General features: G+C 57.8%; 2 protein-coding genes and 1 long non-coding RNA gene across 8 annotated transcripts; 2 read left to right on the forward strand and 1 right to left on the reverse strand.

Annotated features, from left to right (window-relative positions):
• The first annotated feature begins 865 nt into the window (after nt 1-865).
• On the forward strand, nt 866-15,782 carry PPP1R13L (protein phosphatase 1 regulatory subunit 13 like). The gene is made up of 11 exons (XM_071419969.1): nt 866-1,574; nt 1,700-2,067; nt 3,400-3,725; nt 4,159-4,226; nt 5,363-5,843; nt 6,788-7,320; nt 8,704-8,841; nt 10,140-10,273; nt 10,977-11,143; nt 13,440-13,639; nt 15,401-15,782. The coding sequence occupies exons 1-11, from the start codon at nt 1,383-1,385 to the stop codon at nt 15,437-15,439; spliced, it is 2,646 nt and encodes an 881-aa protein (XP_071276070.1). The 5' UTR covers nt 866-1,382; the 3' UTR covers nt 15,440-15,782.
• A 258-nt stretch (nt 15,783-16,040) lies between these two features.
• On the reverse strand, nt 16,041-20,748 carry SNRPD2 (small nuclear ribonucleoprotein D2 polypeptide). Of its 6 annotated transcripts, XR_011677817.1 has the most exons (5): nt 20,650-20,748; nt 18,703-18,882; nt 17,323-17,526; nt 17,113-17,142; nt 16,590-16,921 (listed from the first exon to the last, which is right to left on the reverse strand). XR_011677817.1 is itself a non-coding variant. In XM_071419977.1 (4 exons), coding segments are annotated over exons 1-3 (357 nt in total). In that variant the 5' UTR covers nt 20,652-20,748; the 3' UTR covers nt 16,041-16,451; nt 17,323-17,351. The 6 variants fall into 6 exon arrangements, 5 of the variants coding, with proteins under 5 accessions (XP_071276078.1, XP_071276077.1, XP_071276074.1 ...); XM_071419977.1 differs by lacking the exons at nt 16,590-16,921; nt 17,113-17,142 and adding an exon at nt 16,041-16,451; XM_071419976.1 differs by lacking the exon at nt 17,113-17,142 and having other exon boundaries at nt 16,590-16,781.
• Nucleotides 16,675-17,153, forward strand: LOC139586495 (uncharacterized). Its single transcript, XR_011677818.1, has 3 exons — nt 16,675-16,802; nt 16,922-16,951; nt 17,024-17,153. It is a non-coding gene; the product is annotated as an uncharacterized lncRNA (long non-coding RNA).
• Nucleotides 20,749-20,982: the final 234 nt, after the last annotated feature.

Consider the following 20,982-nt stretch of genomic DNA (forward strand, 5'->3'; position numbering starts at 1 on the left):
CCATGGACCCCAAACCCATGTTCCTAAATCCTTTATTCTCACCTCACACTCATGTTCCTAAATCCTGTATTCTCACCCCAAACCCATGTTCCTAAATCCTTTATTCTCACCCCAAACCCATGACCCTAAATCCTGTATTCCCACCCCAAATCCATGTTCCTAAATCCCTTTTTCCCACCCCAAACCCATGTTCCTAAATCCTTTATTCTCACCCCAAATCCATGTTCCTAAATCCCATTTTCCTACCCCAAATTCAGCCCTGGCCATGCAGCCCATGGACCCCAAATCCATGACCCGGATCCTTTATTCCCACCCCAAATCCATGACCCTAAATCCTTTATTCCCACCCCAAACCCATGACCCTAAATCCTGTATTCTCACCTCAAACTCATGTTCCTAAATCCTGTATTCTCACCCCAAATCCATGTTCCTAAATCCCTTTTTCCCACCCCAAACCCATGTTCCTAAATCCTGTATTCTCACCTCAAACTCATGTTCCTAAATCTCCTTTTCTCACCCCAAATCCAGCCCTGGTCATGCAGCCCATGGACCCCAAATCCATGACCCTGGATCCTTTATTCCCACCCCAAATCCATGTTCCTAAATCCCTTTTTCTCACCTCAAACTCATGTTCCTAAATCCTGTATTCTCACCTCAAACTCATGTTCCTAAATCCTGTATTCTCACCCCAAATCCATGTTCCTAAATCCCATTTTCCTACCCCAAATCCAGCCCTGGCCATGCAGCACAGGGACCTGAAGCAGGTGGAGCTGGACACGGCCATGGAGGAATCCTTTATCCCCCATCCCAAACCCATGTCCCCAAATCCATGACCCTAAATCCTTTATTCCCATCCCAAATCCATGACCCCCACCCCAAACCCATGTTCCTAAATCCCCGTTTTTCACCCCATTTTCAGCCCTGGCCCTGCAGCACATGGACCTGAAGCAGGTGGAGCTGGACACGGCCATGGCCAAAGTGGCCAAATCCTTTATCCCCACCCCAAATCCTTCATCCCCACCCCAAATCCATGACCCTAAACCCAAACCCACGTCCCCAAATCCTCATCCATGTTCCTAAATCCCCTGTTTTCACCCCATTTTCAGCCCTGGCCATGCAGCACATGGACCTGAAGCAGGTGGAGCTGGACACGGCCATGGACAAATCCTTTATCCCCCATCCCAAATCCTTTATCCCCATCCCGAATCCTTTACCCTAAACCCAAACCCACGTCCCTAAATCCTCATCCATGTTCCTAAATCCCCTTTTCTGACCCCAAATCCAGCCCTGGCCATGCAGCACATGGACCTGAAGCAGGTGGAGCTGGACACGGCCGTGGACAAATCCTTTAACCCCCATCCCAAACCCATGACCCCAAATCCATGACCCCAAACCCATGTCCCCAAATCCTCATCCATGTTCCTAAATCCCCTGTTTTGACCCCAAATCCAGCCCTGGCCATGCAGCACATGGACCTGAAGCAGGTGGAGCTGGACACGGCCGTGGCCAAGGTGGACGAGCTCTCGCGCCAGCTCGAGTCCCTCTGGACGGACGGGCCCGGACCCCCCCCCAAAGTGAGCCCCGGGAATTTTTCATTTTTTTTGGGGGGAGGGGGGGATTTTGAGGAGGGGTCGCCCCAAATCCCCCCCAAATCCCCCTTAAATTCCCCCTAAACCCCGTTTAACCCCTTCGTGGCCAGGAGCAGAGCAGCCCCGGCCGGAGCCGCTCGAGCCGCCGGAGCCTCCTGGGGGACGCTCTGGAATTGGGGGGGGGGTCTCGGGGAGCCTTTGGGGCGACCCCCGCCCCATTTGCTGGGCGGGGGGGGCGGAGCTGGAACGAGCCCCCTCCCCTCGGCCCAAGGTGCTGGCGGTGCCCAGCCCGGGCAGAGCCCCCTCCCCACGCCCCCCCCCCCGCCCTCCTCCTGCGGCCCTTCGAGCTCCTGGGGGGGCTCGGGGGGTCCCCGGGGGGGGCGTTCGGCACCGAGAGACCCCCGGCCCCCCCCCCGTACGAGGTGCAGGCGCTGTACCCGTCCCTGAGCGGCCCCCCCCGGAACGTTCCGGACACAGGGTGAGGGACACGGGGGCAACGGGGGGGGGAGGACAAAATGGGGGGGGGACATGGGGGGAGATAAGGGGGGAAAATGGGGGGATAAGGGGGGGACAGAGAGGGGACACGGAGGGGACACAGGGGGAATAAAGGGGGGGACATGGGGGCAAAAAGGGGGGGATATGGGGGGGATAAGGGGAGGACATGGGGGCGGACATGGGGGGCAATATGGGGGGGACATGGGGGGGATAAAGGGGGGGATATGGGGGGGATAAAGGGGGGATATGGGGGGGATAAAGGAGGGAAAATGGGGGGACATGGGGGGGACATGGGTGGGATAAAGGGGGGGACATGGCGGGGAAAAAGGGGGGAAAAAGGGGGGGATATGGGGGGATAAAGGGGGGGACATGGGGGGATAAAGGGGGGGGACATGGGGGCAAAAATGGGGGGAAAAAGGAGGGAAAAAGGGGGGGATGTGGGGGGGACATGGGGGGATAAAGGGGGGGAAAAAGGGGGTGAAAAAGGGGGGATATGGGGGGGACATGGGGAGGATAAGGGGGGGACATGGGGGGGATAAATGGGGGATATGGGGGGGATATGGGGGGGGACATGGGGAGATAAGGGGGGGGACATGGGGGCAGACATGGGGGGATAAGGGGGGACATGGGGGGATAAAGTGGGGGACGTGGAGGGGGATAAGGGGCGGAAAAAGGGGGGGACATGGCGGGGACACAGAGGGGATAAGGGGGGGACAGAGAGTGACATGGGGGGCACAAGGGGGGGACATGGAGGGGACAGAGAGGGGGTAAGGGGGGGACATGGGGGGGACATTATGGGGATAAGGGGGGGGACATCGAGGGGACAAGATGGGGACACAGAGAGGGGCTGGTCTGTGCTGGGGGGGGTTTGGGCCACCTGGGCTGTCCCTAAACCCTGTCCCCGTGTCCCCATCATTGTCCCCAACCCCGTCCCCGTGTCCCCAATCCTGTCCCCAACCCTGTCCCCGTGTCCCCAACCCTGTCCCCGTGTCCCCATCGCTGTTCCTGGGGTGTCCCCATTGCTGTCCCCGTGTCCCCATCGTTGTCCCCATCACTGTCCCCAACCCCGTCCCCGTGTCCCCATCGCTGTCCCCGTGTCCCCAATCCTGTCCCCATCACTGTCCCCGTGTCCCCAACCCTGTCCCCGTGTCCCCAACCCCGTCCCCAACCCCGTCCCCGTGTCCCCAACCCTGTCCCCATCGCTGTCCCCATCTCTGTCCCCGTGTCCCCAACCCTGTCCCCAACCCTGTCCCCCTGTCCCCGTGTCCCCATCCCTGTCCCCATCTCTGTCCCCGTGTCCCCATTGCTGTTCCTTGGGTGTCCCCAACCCCGTCCCCGTGTCCCCAACCCTGTCCCCGTGTCCCCATTGCTGTTCCTGGGGTGTCCCCAACCCTGTCCCCATCATTGTCCCTGTGTCCCCAACCCTGTCCCCGTGTCCCCAACCCTGTCCCCGTGTCCCCAACCCTGTCCCTGTGTCCCCATCATTGTCCCCGTGTCCCCAACCCTGTCCCCGTGTCCCCAACCCTGTCCCCATCGCTGTCCCCACCCCAGATGACCTCGGCCTCAAGCGGCGGCCGCAGAAGAGTTGGAACGAGTCCGACCTGGACGTGGCCTACGAGAAAAAACCGGGGGGCTACGACCGTGAGAGGGGGGCTGGGGACACCTGGGGACACCTGGGGACATCGGGGGACATCGGGGGACACCTGGGGACATCGGGGGGTGGCACCTGCTGGGGTTTATGGGGGTTTGGAGGGGCTTTTTTGGGGGGGTTTTGGGGCTTTTTTGGGGCTTTTGGGCTTTTTTTGGGGGTCTCAGGGGTGGGGAAGGGGATTTGGGGGCACTGGGGGGGTTTGGGGACACCTGGGGACATTGGGGGTGGCACCTGCTGGGGTTTATGGGGGTCTGGGGGGGCTTTTTGGGGGAACCTGGGGACGTTTTTTGGGATTTGAGTTTGGGGAGGGAATTCCAGGATTTTTTTGGGGGGGTCTCCCGAGCCCCCCCCCACCTTTTTAGGGTCGTGTCCGTGTGTCCCCCCCCCCCCCCCCCAATGACCTCGGTGTCCCCCCCTCCCCAGGGACCCCCGAGCCCCAAGGCCGCCCCTCGCTGGGGCTGTGGAGGGAATCCAGCCTGGATTCCGGCAAGGTGGGCCCCGAAATTTGGGATTTTGGGGGGGGGGGTCCCAAAGCTTAAACCACCCCCCCAAAAAAAAAAACGAACAAAAAACCTTTTTAACCCTTTTAAGCCATTTTTAACCCTTTTAAAACTCATTTTTAAGCCCATTTTTAACCCTTTTAAAGCCCCTTTTTAACCCCTTTTTAATGCTTTTAAAACCCATTTTTAACGCTTTTAAAACCCATTTTTAACCCCTTTATAACCCTTTTAACGCCCATTTTTAACCCCTTTTAAACCCCATTTTTTAAACCCCATTTTTAACCCATTCTTAACCCTTTAAACTCCTTTTTTTAAACCCCATCTTTAATCCTTTAAACTCCTTTTTTAACCCCATCTTTAACCCTTCAAACTCCTTTTTTAACTCCATCTTTAACCCTTCAAACTCCTTTTTTAAACTCCATCTTTAACCTCCTTTTTAAAACCCATTTTTAACCCCATCTTTAACCCTTTAAAACCCCTTTTAACCCCATTTTTAACCCCATCTTTAACCTCCTTTTTTAACCCCATTTTTAACCCTTTAAACTCCTTTTTAACCCCATTTTTAACCCCATCTTTAACCCTTTAAAACCCCTTTTAACCCCTTTTTAACCCCATCTTTAACCCCATCTTTAACCTCCTTTTTTAACCCCATCTTTAACCCTTTAAACTCCATTTTTAAACCCATTTTTAACCCCATCTTTAACCCTTTAAAACCCCTTTTTTAACCCTCTTAACACCCATTTTTAACCCCATCTTTAACCCTTCAAACTCCTTTTTTTAACTCCATCTTTAACCTCCTTTTTTAACCCTATTTTAACCCTATCTTTAACCCTTTAAACTCCTTTTTTAACCCTATTTTAACCCTATCTTTAACCCTTTAAACCCCTTTTTTCACCCCATCTTTAACTCCATCTTTAACCCTTTTAACCCCATTTTTAACCCCATCTTTAACCCTTTAAACCCCTTTTTTTTCACCCCATCTTTAACTCCATCTTTAACCCTTTTAACCCCATTTTTAACCCCATCTTTAACCCTTTAAACCCCTTTTTTTTCACCCCATTTTCACCCCCCCCCCCCCCCCACCCCCCCATTTTTTTTTTTTAACCCCTTTTTCTCTCCCCCCCCAGGACAGCCCCTTCGGCTCCCACAGCGCCACTCTGCCGCGCAATTACAAGCTCTCCCCTCTGGAGCGGCGCCAGCAGCAGCAGCAGCAGCAGCAGCAGCAGCAGGAACCCATCGGGGGCACGGCGGTGACATCGCCGCTGTCCCTGTCCCCGTTCCGGGCGCGGACGCTGCCCCGGGGGTGGCCCCTGCAGCAGCACCCACAGCAGCAGCAGCACCCACAGCAGCACCCACAGCACCCACAGCAGCACCCACTGCAGCCGGTGTCGCGCATCCCCGTGCCCCCCCCGGCCGGGAGGCCCCCCCGCCACAAGCCCCTGCCCCTCTCCATGATCTTCCGCCTCCAAAACGCCTTCTGGGAGCAGGGGGGGCCCAGGGCGGCGCCCCCTGGCGGCGGCGCCCCCCAAGCCGGGGGGACACTGCGGGGGTCACCCCAAAAGCTGCCGGCGCTGGGGATGGGACCGTCGGGAATGGCTGGGGGGGAAGGTGAGAGGGGTTTGGGGAGGGGGAAAAGGGATTTTGGGGGGTAAAAAGGGGATTTGGGGGGGTAAAATGGGGATTGGGGGGGTAAAATGGGGATTTTGGGGGTGTTTGGGGGGGGGAAAAGGGGGATTTTGGGGGGGTGAAAAGGGAATTTTGGGGGGGTTTGGGGGGTAAAAAGGAGGGGGAAAAGGGGATTTGGGGGGGTTTGGGGGGTAAAAAGGGGATTTTGGGGGGAGTTTGGGGGGTAAAAAGGGAATTTGGGGCAGTAAGAAGGGGATTTGGGGGTAAGAAGGGGATTTTGGGGGGATTTAGGGGTGTTTGGGGGTTTTTGGGGGGGTAAAAAGGGAATTTTGGGGGGGTGAAAAGAGGATTTGGGGGGTAAAAAGGGGATTTAGGGGGGATTTAGGGGTATTTGAGGGGGGTGAAAACGGGATTTTGGGGGGGTTTGGGGGGTAAAAAGGGAATTTTGGGGAGTGAGAAAGGGATTTGGGGAGTAAGAAGGGGATTTGGGGGGGTAAAAAGGGGGATTTTGGGGGATTTAGGGGTGTTTGGGGGTGTTTGGGGGGTAAAAAGGGAATTTTGGGGGGTAAGAAGGGGATGGGGGGGTGAAAAGGGGATTTGGGGTAAAAAGGGGATTTTGGGGGGGTAAAAAGGGGATTTGAGGGGGTTTGGGGGTAAAAAGGGGATTTTGGGGGTAAGAAGGGGATGGGGGGTGAAAAGTGGATTTGGGGTAAAATGGGGATTTTGGGGGGTAAAAAGGGGATTTTGGGGGTAAGAAGGGGATGGGGGGGTGAAAAGTGGATTTGGGGGGTAAAAAGGGGATTTTGGGGGGGGTAAAACGGGGATTTTGGGGGGGGGGGCTAAAACGGGGATTTTTGTGCTCTCCCCCTTTCCCCCTCCCCAATTTTATCCCCCCCCCCCTCCTCACCCCTTTCCCCCCTCCGCAGCTCCCACCCGCCCCGCGCCCCCCGAGCCTCCGGAGCCCGAGGCGGAGCTGGAGCGGCTCCTGCGCTGCTCGGACGCCGAGGGACCCCCGGAAGGTCCCCCCGAGGCGCCCCCGGAGGGTCCCCCCGAGGCGCCCCCGGCCCGCCCGCTCAGCCCCACGCGGCTGCAGCCGCTGCTGCCGCCCGAGGCCCGCAGGGTGCCCGAGTTCCAGGAGGTCGCCCGCGTTCTGGCGGAGATGCCGCGGCCGCTGAAGCGCCGGGGCTCCATGGAGCAGAGCCCCGGGCCCGCCGCCGCCCCGGCGCGCACCCGCCACTACCGGCAGCTGATCCCGCGCCTGCTGCACCGGCCCGGCACGGCCGCCGCGCCCGGGGAAGGCGGCGGGGAGGCGGCGCTGCCGCTGTCGCCTCCTCCTCCTCCTCTTCCTCCTCCTCCTCCTCCTCCTCCTCCTCCTGCTGCTGCTGCTGCTGCCCTGGAGGGTTCGGCCCCGGTGGCACCGGCGGCGGCGGCGGCGGGCGGGGGAGCGGGGCAGGTGCCGGTGAGTGGGGACGGGCGGTGGCGTTGTCGCTGTGGGACCCCCCCCTCAAGTGTCGCTGTGGGACTCCCCCAAGTGTCACTGTCACTGTGGGACCCTCCCCAAGTGTCACTGTCACTGTGGACACTCCCCCAAGTGTCACTGTCACTGTGGGACATCCCCCAAGTGTCACTGTGGGACCCACCCGCCCTCAAGTGTCACTGTGGGACCCCCCCCCTCAAGTGTCACTGTCACTGTGGGACCCCCCCCCTCAAGTGTCACTGTCACTGTGGGACCCTCCCTCAAGTGTCATTGTCACTGTGGGACCCCCCCCCTCAAGTGTCATTGTCACTGTGGGACCCCCCCTCAAGTGTCACTGTGGGACACTCCCCCAAGTGTCACTGTCACTGTGGGACCCCCCCTCAAGTGTCATTGTCACTGTGGGACCCCCCCCTTCAAGTGTCACTGTCACTGTGGGACCCCCCCCCCCCTCAAGTGTCACTGTCACTGTGGGACCCCCCCCTCAAGTGTCGCTGTCACTGTGGGACATCCCCCAAGTGTCACTGTCACTGTGGGACCCCCCCCCCAAGTGTCACTGTCGCTGTGGGACCCGCCCAAGTGTCATTGTCACTGTGGGACCCGCCCCCAAGTGTCACTGTCACTGTGGGACCCCCCCTCAAGTGTCACTGTCACTGTGGACACTCCCCCAAGTGTCACTGTCACTGTGGGACCCCCCCAAGTGTCACTGTCACTGTGGGACCCCCCCAAGTGTCACTGTCACTGTGGGACCCGCCCCCAAGTGTCACTGTCACTGTGGGACCCCCCCCCCACACACACGGTGTCCCTGTGCCTCTGAGACCCCTGAGGTGTCATTGTCCCCTGGAATGCCCCGGGGGTGTCCTCGGTGTCCCCAATGTCTGGAGTGATGTCCCCAATGCCCAAGGTGATGTCCCCAAGGGTCGGGGCTGTCCCGGTGTGGTGTCCCCAATGTCCGGGGTGATGTCCCCTTGTCCGGGGCTATCCCAGGGTGGTGTCCCCAGTGTCCGGGGCTGTCCCGGGGTGGTGTCCCCAATGTCCGGGCTGGTGTCCCCAGTGCCCAAGGCCATGTCCCCAGTGTCCGGGGCTGTCCCAGGCTGGTGTCCCCAGTGTCCAAGGCCATGTCCCCCGTGTCCGGGGCTGTCCCAGGGTGGTGTCCCCAGTGTCCGGGCTGGTGTCCCCAGTGTCCAAGGCCATGTCCCCAATGTCCGGGGCTGTCCGGGCTGGTGTCCCCAGTGTCCGAGGCTGTCCCAGGGTGGTGTCCCCAATGTCCCGGGTGGTGTCCCCAGTGTCCAAGGCCATGTCCCCAAGGGTTGGGGCTGTCCCAGGGTGGTGTCCCCAGTGTCCAAGGCCATGTCCCCGCTGTGGCAGGAGCTGCGCTCGGCCCTGCGCGACCCCTCCTCGCCGCGGCGCCGCCCCGGGGCGCGGGTGCGGCTGAACCCCCTGGTGCTGCTGCTGGACGCGGCCCTGACCGGAGAGCTGGACGTGGTGCAGCAGGCGGTGGCAGAGGTGACAGTGGGGACAGCAGGGACACTGGGGACACTGGGGACAGTGGGGACACTGGAGGGACAGTGGGAGCTGGACGTGGTGCAGCAGGCGGTGGCAGAGGTGACAATGGGGACACTGGGGACACTGGGGGGACAGCAGGGACAGGAGGGGACACTGGGGACAGTGGGGAGGGACAGTGGGAGCTGGACGTGGTGCAGCAGGCGGTGGCAGAGGTGACAATGGGGACAGCAGGGACACTGGGGACACTGGGGACACTGGGGACAGTGGGAGCTGGATGTGGTGCAGCAGGCGGTGGCAGAGGTGACACTGGGGACACTGGGAGGATAGCAGGGACAAGGGGGGACAGTGGGGACAAGGGGGGACAGCGGGGACAAGGGGGAGGAGAGCAGGGACAAGTGGGGACAGTGGGGATGGAGTGGGGGACACGGAGAAGGGGTTGGGGACAGTGGGGACAGTGGGGGACAGGTGGGGACAGTGGGGACAGGGGGTTGGGGACAGCAGGGCTGGGTGACAATGGGGACATCAGGGGTGTCCCCAGGGGTGTCCCCGGGGTGGCAGTGAGGGGACAGCAGGGACACCCGGGTGGCAGCGAGGGGACAGCAGGGACAGCCGGGGGGCAGTGAGGGGACAGCAGGGACACCCAGGTGGCAGTGAGGGGACAGCAGGGACAGCCGGGGGGCAGTGAGGGGACAGCAGGGACAGCCGGGGAGCAGTGAGGGGACAGCAGGGACACCCAGGTGGCAGTGAGGGGACAGCAGGGACAGCCGGGGAGCAGTGAGGGGACAGCAGGGACACCCGGGTGGCAGTGAGGGGACAGCAGGGACACCCAGGAGGCAGTGAGGGGACAGCAGGGACAGCCGGGTGGCAGCCAGGGGACAGCAGGGACACCCGGGTGGCAGCCAGGGGACAGCAGGGACACCCGGGTGGCAGTGAGGGGACAGCAGGGACACCCAGGAGGCAGTGAGGGGACAGCAGGGACACCCGGGTGGCAGCGAGGGGACAGCAGGGACAGCCGGGTGGCAGCCAGGGGACAGCAGGGACACCCGGGTGGCAGTGAGGGGACAGCAGGGACACCCAGGTGGCAGTGAGGGGACAGCAGGGACACCCGGGTGGCAGCGAGGGGACAGCAGGGACAGCCGGGTGGCAGCCAGGGGACAGCAGGGACAGCCGGGTGGCAGTGAGGGGACAGCAGGGACAGCCGGGTGGCAGCGAGGGGACAGCAGGGACACCCGGGTGGCAGTGAGGGGACAGCAGGGACACCCAGGTGGCAGCGAGGGGACACGCCTGGCTGTCCCCAGCTGAACGACCCGAGCCAGCCCAACGACGAGGGCATCACGGCGCTGCACAACGCCATCTGCGGCGCCAACTACGCCATCGTGGAGTTCCTGATCGCCAGCGGCGCCAACGTCAACTCCCCCGACAGCCACGGGTGGTGAGGGACAGTGGGGACAATGGGGGGGACAATGGGGACATGGGAACAGTGGGGACAATGAGGATAATAGGGATAATGGTGGGGATACTGGGGACACAATGGGGATAATGGGGACAATGGGGACAATGGGGATAATGGGGGACAATGAGGGGGAGAATGGGGACAATGGGGGGATAATGGGGACAATGGGGGACAATGGGGACAGTGAGGACATGGGGGACAATGGGGATAATGGGGTCAATGGGGACATGGGGACAATGGGGACATGGGGACAATGGGGATAATGGGGACAATGGGGACCATGGGGACAATGGGGGACAATGGGGACAATGGGGGGACATGGGGGACAATGGGCATAATGGGGACAATGGGGACATGGGGACAATGGGGACAATGGGGAGGACAATGGGGACAATGGGGACAATGGGGACACAATGGGAGGACAACGGGGGGGACAATGAGGACAATAGGGGGAAAATGGGGGGACAATGGGGGGACATGGGGGGACACGGGGGACAGGGGCTTAAGGGACTTGGAGGGCGGGGCAGGACAACAACTTTTGGGGGTGGCCCCTCAACTTTTGGGTGTGGTCCCCCAACTTTTGGGCGTGGTCCCCCAACTTTTGGGCGTGGTCCCCCCCAACTTTTGGGCGTGGTCCCCCAACTTTCGGGGCGCATCCCCCTCAATTTTGGGGGTTTTTCAGGACCCCCCTGCACTGCGCGGCCTCGTGCAACGACACCGGCGTGTGCGTGGCCCTGGTGCGGCACGGCGCCGCCATCTTCGCCACCACGGCCAGCGACGGCAGCCTGGCGGTGGAGAAATGCGACCCCTACCGCGAGGGCTACGCCGACTGCTCCAGCTACCTCACTGGTGTGTACTGGGAGCACTGGGAGGGACTGGGAGCACTGGGAGGGACTGGGAGGGACTGGGGATGTGGGGTTATGGGGTACTGGGAGTGGGAACTGGGGATATTGGGGGTTTATGGTGTGACCCGTACCGCGAGGGCTACGCCAACTGCTCCAGCTGCCTCACTGGTGTGTACTGGGAGGGACTGGGAGGGACTGGGAGCCACTGGGAGGGACTGGGGATGTGAGGGATGTGGGGTTATGGGGTACTGGGATCGGGGGTTTATGGGGTTTATGGGGTTTATGGGGTTTATGGTGTGACCTGACTGCTCCAGCTGCCTCACTGGTGTGTACTGGGAGCCACTGGGAGCAACTGGGAGGGACTGGGAGGGACTGGGAGGGACTGGGGGTTATGGGGAGATTTGGGGTTTCTGTCAGTAGGGCAGCACGGGGGTGGTTTGGGGGTCTCGGGGCGGTTTTGGGGTGACATTTTGGGTTCCGGGGCGTCCCCGCAGAGGTGGAGCAGGGCATGGGCGTGCTCAACAGCGGGGTCATGTCGGGTGGGGATATTTGGGGATATTTGGGGATATTTGGGGATTTTTGGGGCTTCTGTCAATATGGTGGTCTCGGGGCGGTTTTGGGGTGACATTTTGTGGTTTTGGGGTGACATTTTGTGTTTTGGGGTGACATTTTGGGTTTCGGGGTGTCCCGCAGAGGTGGAGCAGGGCATGGGGGTGCTCAAGAGCGGGGTGGTGTCAGGTGGGGATCTTTGGGGATTTTTGGGGATTTTTGGGGTTTCTGTTAATATGGTGGTCTCGGGGCGGTTTTGGGGTGACATTTTGTGGTTTTGGGGTGACATTTTGTGTTTTGGGGTGACATTTTGTGTTTTGGGGTGACATTTTGGGTTTCGGGGTGTCCCGCAGAGGTGGAGCAGGGCATGGGCGCGCTCAACAGTGGGATCATGTCGGGTGGGGATATTTGGGGATATTTGGGGATTTTTGGGGTTTCTGTCAATACGGTGGTCTCAGGGCGGTTTTGGGGTGACATTTTGTGGTTTTGGGGTGACATTTTGTGTTTTGGGGTGACATTTTGTGTTTTGGGGTGACATTTTGGGTTTCGGGGTGTCCCGCAGAGGTGGAGCAGGGCATGGGGGTGCTCAAGAGCGGGGTGGTGTCAGGTGGGGATCTTTGGGGATTTTTGGGGATTTTTGGGGTTTCTGTTAATATGGTGGTCTCGGGGCGGTTTTGGGGTGACATTTTGTGGTTTTGGGGTGACATTTTGTGTTTTGGGGTGACATTTTGTGTTTTGGGGTGACATTTTGGGTTTCGGGGTGTCCCGCAGAGGTGGAGCAGGGCATGGGCGCGCTCAACAGTGGGATCATGTCGGGTGGGGATATTTGGGGATATTTGGGGATTTTTGGGGTTTCTGTCAATACGGTGGTCTCAGGGCGGTTTTGGGGTGACATTTTGTGTTTTGGGGTGACATTCTGTGTCTTGGGGTGTCCCGCAGAGGTGGAGCAGGGCATGGGCGTGCTCAACAGCGGGGTCATGTCGGGTGGGGATATTTGGGGATATTTGGGGATCTTTGGGGACATTTGGGTTTCTGTCAATATGGTGGTACCGGGGCGGTTTTGGGGTAACATTCTGTGTTTTGGGGTGTCCCGCAGAGGTGGAGCAGGGCATGGGTGTGCTCAACAGCGGGGTCGCGTTGGGTGGGGATATTTGGGGATATTTGGGGATTTTTGGTGTTTCTATGGATGTTTTTGGGTACCAGTTGGGTTTTGGGATATCAGGGTGGTTTTGGGGTAACATTCTGTGTTTTGGGGTGTCCCCGCAGAGGTGGAGCAGGGCATGGGCGTGCTCAACAGCGGGGTCGTGTCGGGTGGGGATATTTGGGGATATTTGGGGATTTTTGGTGTTTCTATGGATGTTTTTGGGTACCAGGTGGGTTTTGCGATATCGGGGCAGTTTTGGGGTAACATTCTGTGTTTTGGGGTAACATTCTGTGTTTTGGGGTGTCCCGCAGAGGTGGAGCAGGGCATGGGCGTGCTCAACAGCGGCGTGGTGTCGGGTGTGGATATTTGGGGATATTTGGGGATTTTTGGGGTTTCTGTCAATATGGTGGTCTCGGGGCGGTTTTGGGGTAACATTCTGTGTTTCGGGGTGTCCCGCAGAGGTGGAGCAGGGCATGGGCGTGCTCAACAGCGGCGTGGTGTCGGGTGTGGATATTTGGGGATTTTTGGGGATATTTTGGGTTTCTGTCAATATGGTGGTCTCGGGGCGGTTTTGGGGTGACATTCTGTGTTTCGGGGTGTCCCGCAGAGGTGGAGCAGGGCATGGGCGTGCTCAACAGCGGCGTGGTGTACGCGCTCTGGGATTACAGCGCCGAGTTCGGGGACGAGCTCTCGTTCCGCGAGGGGGAGCCGGTGACCGTCCTGCGCCGCGAGCCCCCCGAGGAGCTCGACTGGTGGTGGGGGTCCCTCTACGGCCACGAGGGATACGTGCCCCGCAACTACTTCGGGGTGAGGGCGGCTCTGGGGGTCGTCGGAGGGGCCTGGGGTACTTGGGGAGGGGTCCCCTAGGGGTTAAATCCATTGGGGAGGGGTCCTAGAGGGGGTAAATCCATTGGGGAGGGGTCTTAGAGGGTATAAAGGGTTTGGGGAGGGGTCTCGTGTTGCTTTTGAGTGGGGGTCCCTGAAGTCATCTGAGGGTGGTGGGGTATTTGGGGAGGGGTCTTAGGGTGATAAATCCATTGGGGAGGGGTCTTAGGGGGTTAAATCCATTGGGGAGGGGTCTCAGAGGGGTTAAATCCATTTGGGAGGGGTCTTAGGAGGATAAAGGGTTTGGGGAGGGGTCTTAGGGGTCACCTGAGGGGGTTGGGGTATTTGGGGAGGGGTCCTATAGGGGATAAAGGGTTTGGGGAGGGGTCCCATAGGGGTTAAATCCATTGGGGAGGGGTCCTATAGGGGATAAAGGGTTTGGGGAGGGGTCCTATAGGGGCCAAATCCTTTGGGGGGGGTCTCAGGGGGGATAAATCCATTGGGGAGGGGTCCTATAGGGGGTAAATCCATGTGGGAGGGGTCTTAGGGGATAAATCCATTGGGGAGGGGTCTTAGAGGGGATAAAGGGTTTGGGGAGGGGTCTTAGGGGTTACCTGAGGGGGTTGGGGTATTTGGGGAGGGGTCCTATAGGGGATAAATCCATTGGGGAGGGGTCTCAGAGGGGTTAAATCCATTGGGGAGGGGTCCTATAGGGGATAAAGGGTTTGGGGAGGGGTCTCAGGGGAGTTAAATCCATTGGGGAGGGGTCCTATAGGGGTTAAATCCATTGGGGAGGGGTCCTATAGGGGATAAAGGGTTTGGGGAGGGGTCTTAGGGGGGTTAAATCCATTGGGGAGGGGTCCCATAGGGATATTTGGGGAAGGGTCCTATAGGATAATTTGGGGAGGGGTATTTTTGGGGGGGTTGCATTTTTTGGGATTGAGATTTTTGGGGGGCTTGGGGGTTTTTTTATTGGGATTGAGGGTTTTTTTGGGATTGGATTTTTTTGGGGTTTTTTTTGGGGTTGAGTTTTCTTGGTGTTGGGATTTTTTTGGGATTTATTGGGGTTGGGTCTTTTGGGGTTTGGATTTTTTTGGGGGATTTATTGGGATTTTTTTGGGGGGGTTTGGATTTTTTGGGACTGGGATTTTTTGGGGATTGGGGTTTCTTTGGGGGTTTTTGTTTTAGTATTTTGGGTCAGGTTTTATTTTTTGGGGTTGGGGTTTATTTTTTGGGATTGGCATTTTTGGGGAATGGGGTTTTTTTGGGGTTGTTTTTTTTGAGGTTTGGTTTATTTCTTGGGGTTGGGGTTCATTTCTTGGGGTTGGGATTTTTTTGGGGGTTTGGTTTTATTTTCTGGGTTTGGGTTTTTTTGGGGGTTGTTTTTGGTTTTGTTTTTTTGGGGTTGGAGTTATTTTGGGATTTGGATTTTTTGGGAGTAGGATTTTTTGGGATTGGTTTTATTTTTTGGGATTGGGGTTTATTTTTTGGGGTTAGGTTTTTTTGGCGTTGGGATTTTTTTGGGATAGGGATTTTTTGGGTTTGGAGTTTTTTTGGAGTTAGATTTTTTGGGATTGGGTTTTTTGGGGTTTTTTTGGGGTTAGGTTTTCTTTTTTGGCTCAGGTTTTATTTTTTAGGGGTTGGCGTTTTTGGGATCGGGGTTTTTTGGGATTGGGATTTTTTGGGATCGGGTTTTTTTGGGTTTTTTTGGGGTGGGGGTCTCACCTCCCTTTCCCCCCCCAGCTCTTCCCGAGGGTCCGGCCACAAAAGAAGAAAATCTGAGGGGGGGTCCCAGCCCCCCTCCCCCACCCCCAAACTGGGACACGCCCCCTTTGCTGTCCCCTCCCCCCCCGTGGTGCCTCCCCCTTTTTCCTTTTTTTGGGATTTTTTGGGAATAAAAACCTTTGGATGCTCCTGGGGGGTTTTTTGTCATTTTTTGGGAGGGGGGGGGTGACAAATTTGGGGACACACGAGGTGACACCGGTACCAGAGCAGAATTTATTGATGGGGACACCCCAAAATCCGTCCCCAAAATCCCTCAAAATCCGTCCCCAAAATCCTCCAAAAACCCCTCAAAATCCGTCCCCAAAAACCCTCAAAATGCTTCCCCAAAATCCTCCAAAAATCCCTCAAAATCCGTCCCCAAAATCCTCAAAAAAACCCTCAAAATCCGTCCCCAAAAAAACTCAAAATCCTTCCCCAAAACCCCAAAATCCCCCTCAAATTCCCCCCAAATCCTTCCCTAAAATCTCCCCCAAAATCCTTCCCAAAATCTCCCAAAATCCTTCCTCAAAAAGCCCAAAATCCCCCCAAATCCTTCCCCAAAAAAAACCCCAAAAAAACCCAAAATCCCCCCAAAAAAACCCCAAAATCGGGCTGGGAATTTTGGGGGAGGGGTCCAGGAGGTCTTGGGGGCTCCTGGGGGAATTTGGGAAGGTTCTGGAAGGTTCTGGAAGGTTCCACGGGGATCTGTGATGGTTCTGGAGGGATCTGGGGAGGTTCTGGAAGGTTCCATGAGGATCTGGGATGATTCTGGAAGGTTCCGGAAGGTTCCAGGGGTATCTGGGAGGGTTCTGGAGGCTCTAGGAAGGTTCTGGAAGGTTCCAAGGGGATCTACGACGGTTCTGGAAGGTTTGGGAAGATTCTGAGGGATCTGGGAAGGTTCCAGAAGGTTCTGTGATGGTTCTGGAGGATCTGGGAAGGTTCCGGAAGGTTCCATGGGGATCTGTGATGGTTCTGGAAGGTTCCATGGGGATCTGTGATGGTTCTGGAGGATCTGGGAAGGTTCCGGAAGGTTCCATGGGGGATCTGTGATGGTTCTGAGGGATCTGGGAAGGTTCTGGAAGGTTCCAAAGCCACCAATCCCTATTTCCCAGCCATGGGGGCGTTGCGGAGCACAACGATGATGGAGCCGCTCTGGGAAGGTTCTGGAGGATCTGGGAAAGTTCCGGAAGGTTCCATGGGGATCTGTGATGGTTCTGAGGGACCTGGGAAGGTTCTGGAAGGTTCCAGCAGATGTTCCCATCAGGAATTCTCTATTTGCCAGCGATGAGGGGGTTGCGGAGGACCACGATGACAGAGCCGCTCTGGGAAGGTTCTGGGGGACCTGGGAAGGTTCTGGAAGGTTCCATGGGGATCTGGGAGGGTTCTGGAAGGTTCCATGGGGATCTGGGAAGGTTCTGGAAGATTCCAAAGCCACCAATCCCTATTTCCCAGCCATGAGGGGGTTACGGAGCACAATGATGACGGAGCCGCTCTGGGAAGGTTCTGAGGGACCTGGGAAGGTTCTGGAAGGTTCCATGAGGATCTGGAAGGTTCCAGGGGGGATCTACGATGGTTCTGGAGGATCTGGGAAGGTTCTAGAAGGTTCCAGGAGATGTTCCCATCAGGAATTCTCTATTTCCCAGCAATGAAGGCATTGCGGAGCACCACGATGACGGAGCCGCTCTGGGAAGGTTCTGAGAGATCTGGGAAGGTTCCGGAAGGTTCCATGGGGATCTGTGATGGTTCTGGAGGATCTGGGAAGGTTCTGGAAGGTTCCATGGGGATCTGGGAAGGTTCTGGAAGATTCCAAAGCCACCAATCCCTATTTCCCAGCCATGAGGGGGTTACAGAGCACAATGATGACGGAGCCGCTCTGGGAAGGTTCTGGGGGATCTGGGAAGGTTCCGGAAGGTTCTGGAGATGCCCATCCCTATTTGCCGGCGATGAGGGGGTTGCGGAGCACCACGATGACGGAGTCCCCGCGCAGGAACATCTTGGAGATGTAGCGGTCCTTGTTGACGGGCTTGGATTTCTTCTTGCCTTTGCCGCTCTTGGGCACCTCCGTCCACATCTCCTTGACGTTCTCCAGCACCATGTTACAGTGCCTGGGAGGGAGGGGAAAAATGGGGATTTTGGGGGGGAAAATGGGGATTTGGGGGAAAAAAACCCAAAAAAATGGGGTTTTGGGGTCAGGAAATGGAGTTTGGGAGGAAAAATATGGGGTTTTGGGGAAAAAAAAGGTGTTTTGGGGGGAAAATGGGGATTTTGGGGTCAGGAAATGGAGTTTGGGGGGAAAAATATGGGGTTTTGGGGAAAAAAAAAGGTGTTTTGGGGGGAAAATGGGGATTTTGGGGTCAGGAAATGGAGTTTGGGGGGGGAAAACGGGATTTTGGGGGAAAACGGGATTTTTGGGAAAAAAGTGGGGGTTTTGGGGGAAAAATGGGGATTTAGGGGAAAAAAAATGGGGATTTTGGGAGGAAAAATGGATTTTGGGGAAAAAAATGGGGATTTTTTGGGGGAAAATGGAGATTTTGGGGGGAAAATGGGGATTTTGGGGGTAAAATGGGGATTTTGGGGAAAAAAATGGGGGTTTAGGGGGAAAGAATGGGGATTTTGGGCGAAAATGGGGATTTTGGGAAAAAATGAGGATTTGGGGTCAGGAAATGGAGTTTGGGAGGAAAAAAGGGAATTTTGGGGAAAAATAAGGGATTTTGGGGGAAAAAAGTGGTGATTTTGGGGGAAAATGGGAGGATACTGTAGGAAGACTGATGTGACCCCGGGGACACCATAGGGGCCTTGGGGACACCTTGGGGACACCTTGGGGACACTGAAAACCCCAGAGATGAATCTGTTGAAGGCCCAGGGGAACCCATGAGAACTGAGGCCACCATGGGGACACCAAGGACACCATGGGGACATCATGGAGCCCTTGGTGACACCTTGGGGACACTGAAAACCCTGGAGATGAATCTGTTGAAGGCCCAGGAGAGCTCTTGAAGCCACTGAGCTGAACTTGGGGTTACCCTGGGGATACCGAGGGGACACTGAGGACACCATAGGGACCCATGTGACACCTTGGGGACCCTGGGGACACCTTGGGGACACTGCAAACCCTGCAGATGAATCTGCTGAAGGCCCAGGGGAACCCATGATGACACTGAGCTGAACTTGGGAGAACCGAGGCCACCACAGAACACCACGGGGACACCGTGGGGACGCTGATCTGACTCAGGTGACACCTTGGGGAGCCAGGTGACGCCTTGGTGGCAGCGAGGACGCACCTGTCGAAGGCTTTGACGCGGCCCAGCAGCTTCTTGTTGTTGCGGCAGTTGATGAGCACCTGGGTGTTGTTCTTGACGCTCTGCGTCAGCACCGACAGCGGGCCCGTGTTGAACTCCTCCTCCTCGCGCTTCTGCAGCTCCTCGGGCGTCATCTCGCTCTTGGGCTTGTTCAGCAGGCTCCTGGGGACACCAGGGGGACATCAGGGACATCGTGGGGACATCAGGGACATCGTGGGGACATCAGGATACCAGGGGGACATCATGGAAATCAGGGGAACATCAAGGGAGCAGGGGGACATGGAGATCGTTCTTTGGGGTCATCTCGCTCTTGGGCTTGTTCAGCAGGCTCCTGGGGACACCAGGGGGACATCAGGGACATCGTGGGGACATCAGGGACATCGCGGGGACATCAGGATACCAGGGGGACATCACGGAAATCAGGGGAACATCAAGGAAACACAGGGATGTGGGGACATGGAGATCGTTCCTTGGGGGCATCTCGCTCTTGGGCTTGTTCAGCAGGCTCCTGGGGACACCAGGGGGACATCAGGGACATCGTGGGGACATCAGGATACCAGGGGCACATCACGGAAATCAGGGGAACATCAAGGGAACACAGGGATGTGGGGAACATGGAGGGACATGGAGATCGTTCTTTGGGGTCATCTCACTCTTGGGCTTGTTCAGCAGGCTCCTGGGGACAGTGGGGACATCAGGGACATCATGGGGACAATCAGGATACCATGGGGACATCACGGAAATCAGGGGAACATCAAGGGAACACGGGGATGTGGGAAACATGGAGGAACATGGTGAACGTTCCTTGGGGGCATCTCGCTCTTGGGCTTGTTCAGAAGCTCCTGGGGACACCAGGGGGGCATCAGGGACATCGTGGGGACATCGTGGGGACATCTGGATACCAGGGGGACATCATGGAAATCAGGGGAACAAGGGGACATGGAGATCGTTCTTTGGGGTCATCTCGCTCTTGGGCTTGTTCAGCAGCTCCTGGGGACACCAGGGGGGCATCAGGGACATCGTGGGGACATCGTGGGGACATCTGGATACCAGGGGGACATCATGGAAATCAGGGGAACAAGGGGACATGGAGATCGTTCTTTGGGGTCATCTCGCTCTTGGGCTTGTTCAGCAGCTCCTGGGGACTGTGGGGACATCAGGGGGACATCAGGGACATCATGGGGACATTACGGAAATCAAGGGAACAAGGGGATATGGGGACATGGAGATCGTTCCTTGGGGTCATCTCGCTCTTGGGCTTGTTTAGAAGCTCCTGGGGACATTGGGGGACACCAGGGGGACATCAGGGACATCAAGGGGACATCAGGATACCAGGGGGACATCATGGAAATCAGGGGAACAAGGGGACATGGAGCTCGTTCTTTGGGGTCATCTCGCTCTTGGGCTCGTTCAGCAGCTCCTGGGGACAGTGGGGACATCATGGTGACACTGGGACATGTGGGGACAGCATGGGGACACCCGGATCCTGCGGACAGGGATGTGACAGGACAAGGCAGGACAGGTCTGGGGACACCAGGACCGGTTTGGGGACACCGGGACCGGTCTGGGGACAGGTCTGAGGACACTGGACAGGGATGGGGACAGGTTTGGGGACACCAGGACAGGTTCGGGGACAGGTTCAGTGACACCGGGACAGGTTTGGGGACACCGGACCGGTTTGGGGACAGCGGCAGGCCCAGCACAGCGACAAAACCAAGCCCAGGCCCAGGCCCGGGCCCAGCCCCGTTCCGCGTCCCCCCGTTCCCCCATTCCTCAGTTCCGCCTCTCTCCGGTTCCCCCCGCTCGCCGCTCCCCTCCCGGTTCTCCCGCCGCTCCCCATTCTGGTTCTCCCCCCATTTCGCCCCGGATTTTCCCCCTTTTTCCCCGTTTTTTCCCCGTTTTTCCCCGTTTTTCCCCCGCCGCTCTCACATGGCTGCCGCTCTGCCGCTCCCGCCGCTACCGCTGCGCTTCCGGGTCACGGCCTGGGCGGAGCCACTTCCGGGTCGCCGCGGGAGCGGTGGCCAATGGGAGGGTGAGGTGGGCGTGGCTATAGAGCAATGGGCGTGGCCAAGACGAGGGGGCCGGGCCTCAGGGGAGTTTGGGGGTCCTAGAGGGGATTTTGGGGGAATTTTGTGGGGGTCTGAGGGCAATTTTGGGAGTCTCAGAAGGGATTTGGGGAATTCAGGGGGTTTTGGGGGTCCTAGAGGGGTTTTGGGGGTCTCAGAGTGAATTTGGGGATATTTTGAGGCATTTTGGGGGGTC

The sequence above is a fragment of the Agelaius tricolor genome, unplaced genomic scaffold, assembly GCF_023055355.1.
Source record: "Agelaius tricolor isolate 1412-34295 unplaced genomic scaffold, bAgeTri1.0.p SCAF_119, whole genome shotgun sequence".
Classification (NCBI taxonomy): Eukaryota; Metazoa; Chordata; class Aves; order Passeriformes; family Icteridae; genus Agelaius; species Agelaius tricolor.

Coding starts and splice junctions, on each gene's coding strand:
- PPP1R13L (XM_071419969.1), top strand. CDS start 1,383: ATGACCCCAAACCCATGTCCCCAAATCCTCATCCATGTTCCTAAATCC. Junction 1,575..1,699: donor GGCCCGGACCCCCCCCCAAA/GTGAGCCCCGGG, acceptor CTTCGTGGCCAG/GAGCAGAGCAGCCCCGGCCG. Junction 3,726..4,158: donor AAAACCGGGGGGCTACGACC/GTGAGAGGGGGG, acceptor CCCCCTCCCCAG/GGACCCCCGAGCCCCAAGGC.
- SNRPD2 (XM_071419977.1), bottom strand. Junction 17,527..18,702: donor CGCGTCAAAGCCTTCGACAG/GTGCGTCCTCGC, acceptor CCTCCCTCCCAG/GCACTGTAACATGGTGCTGG.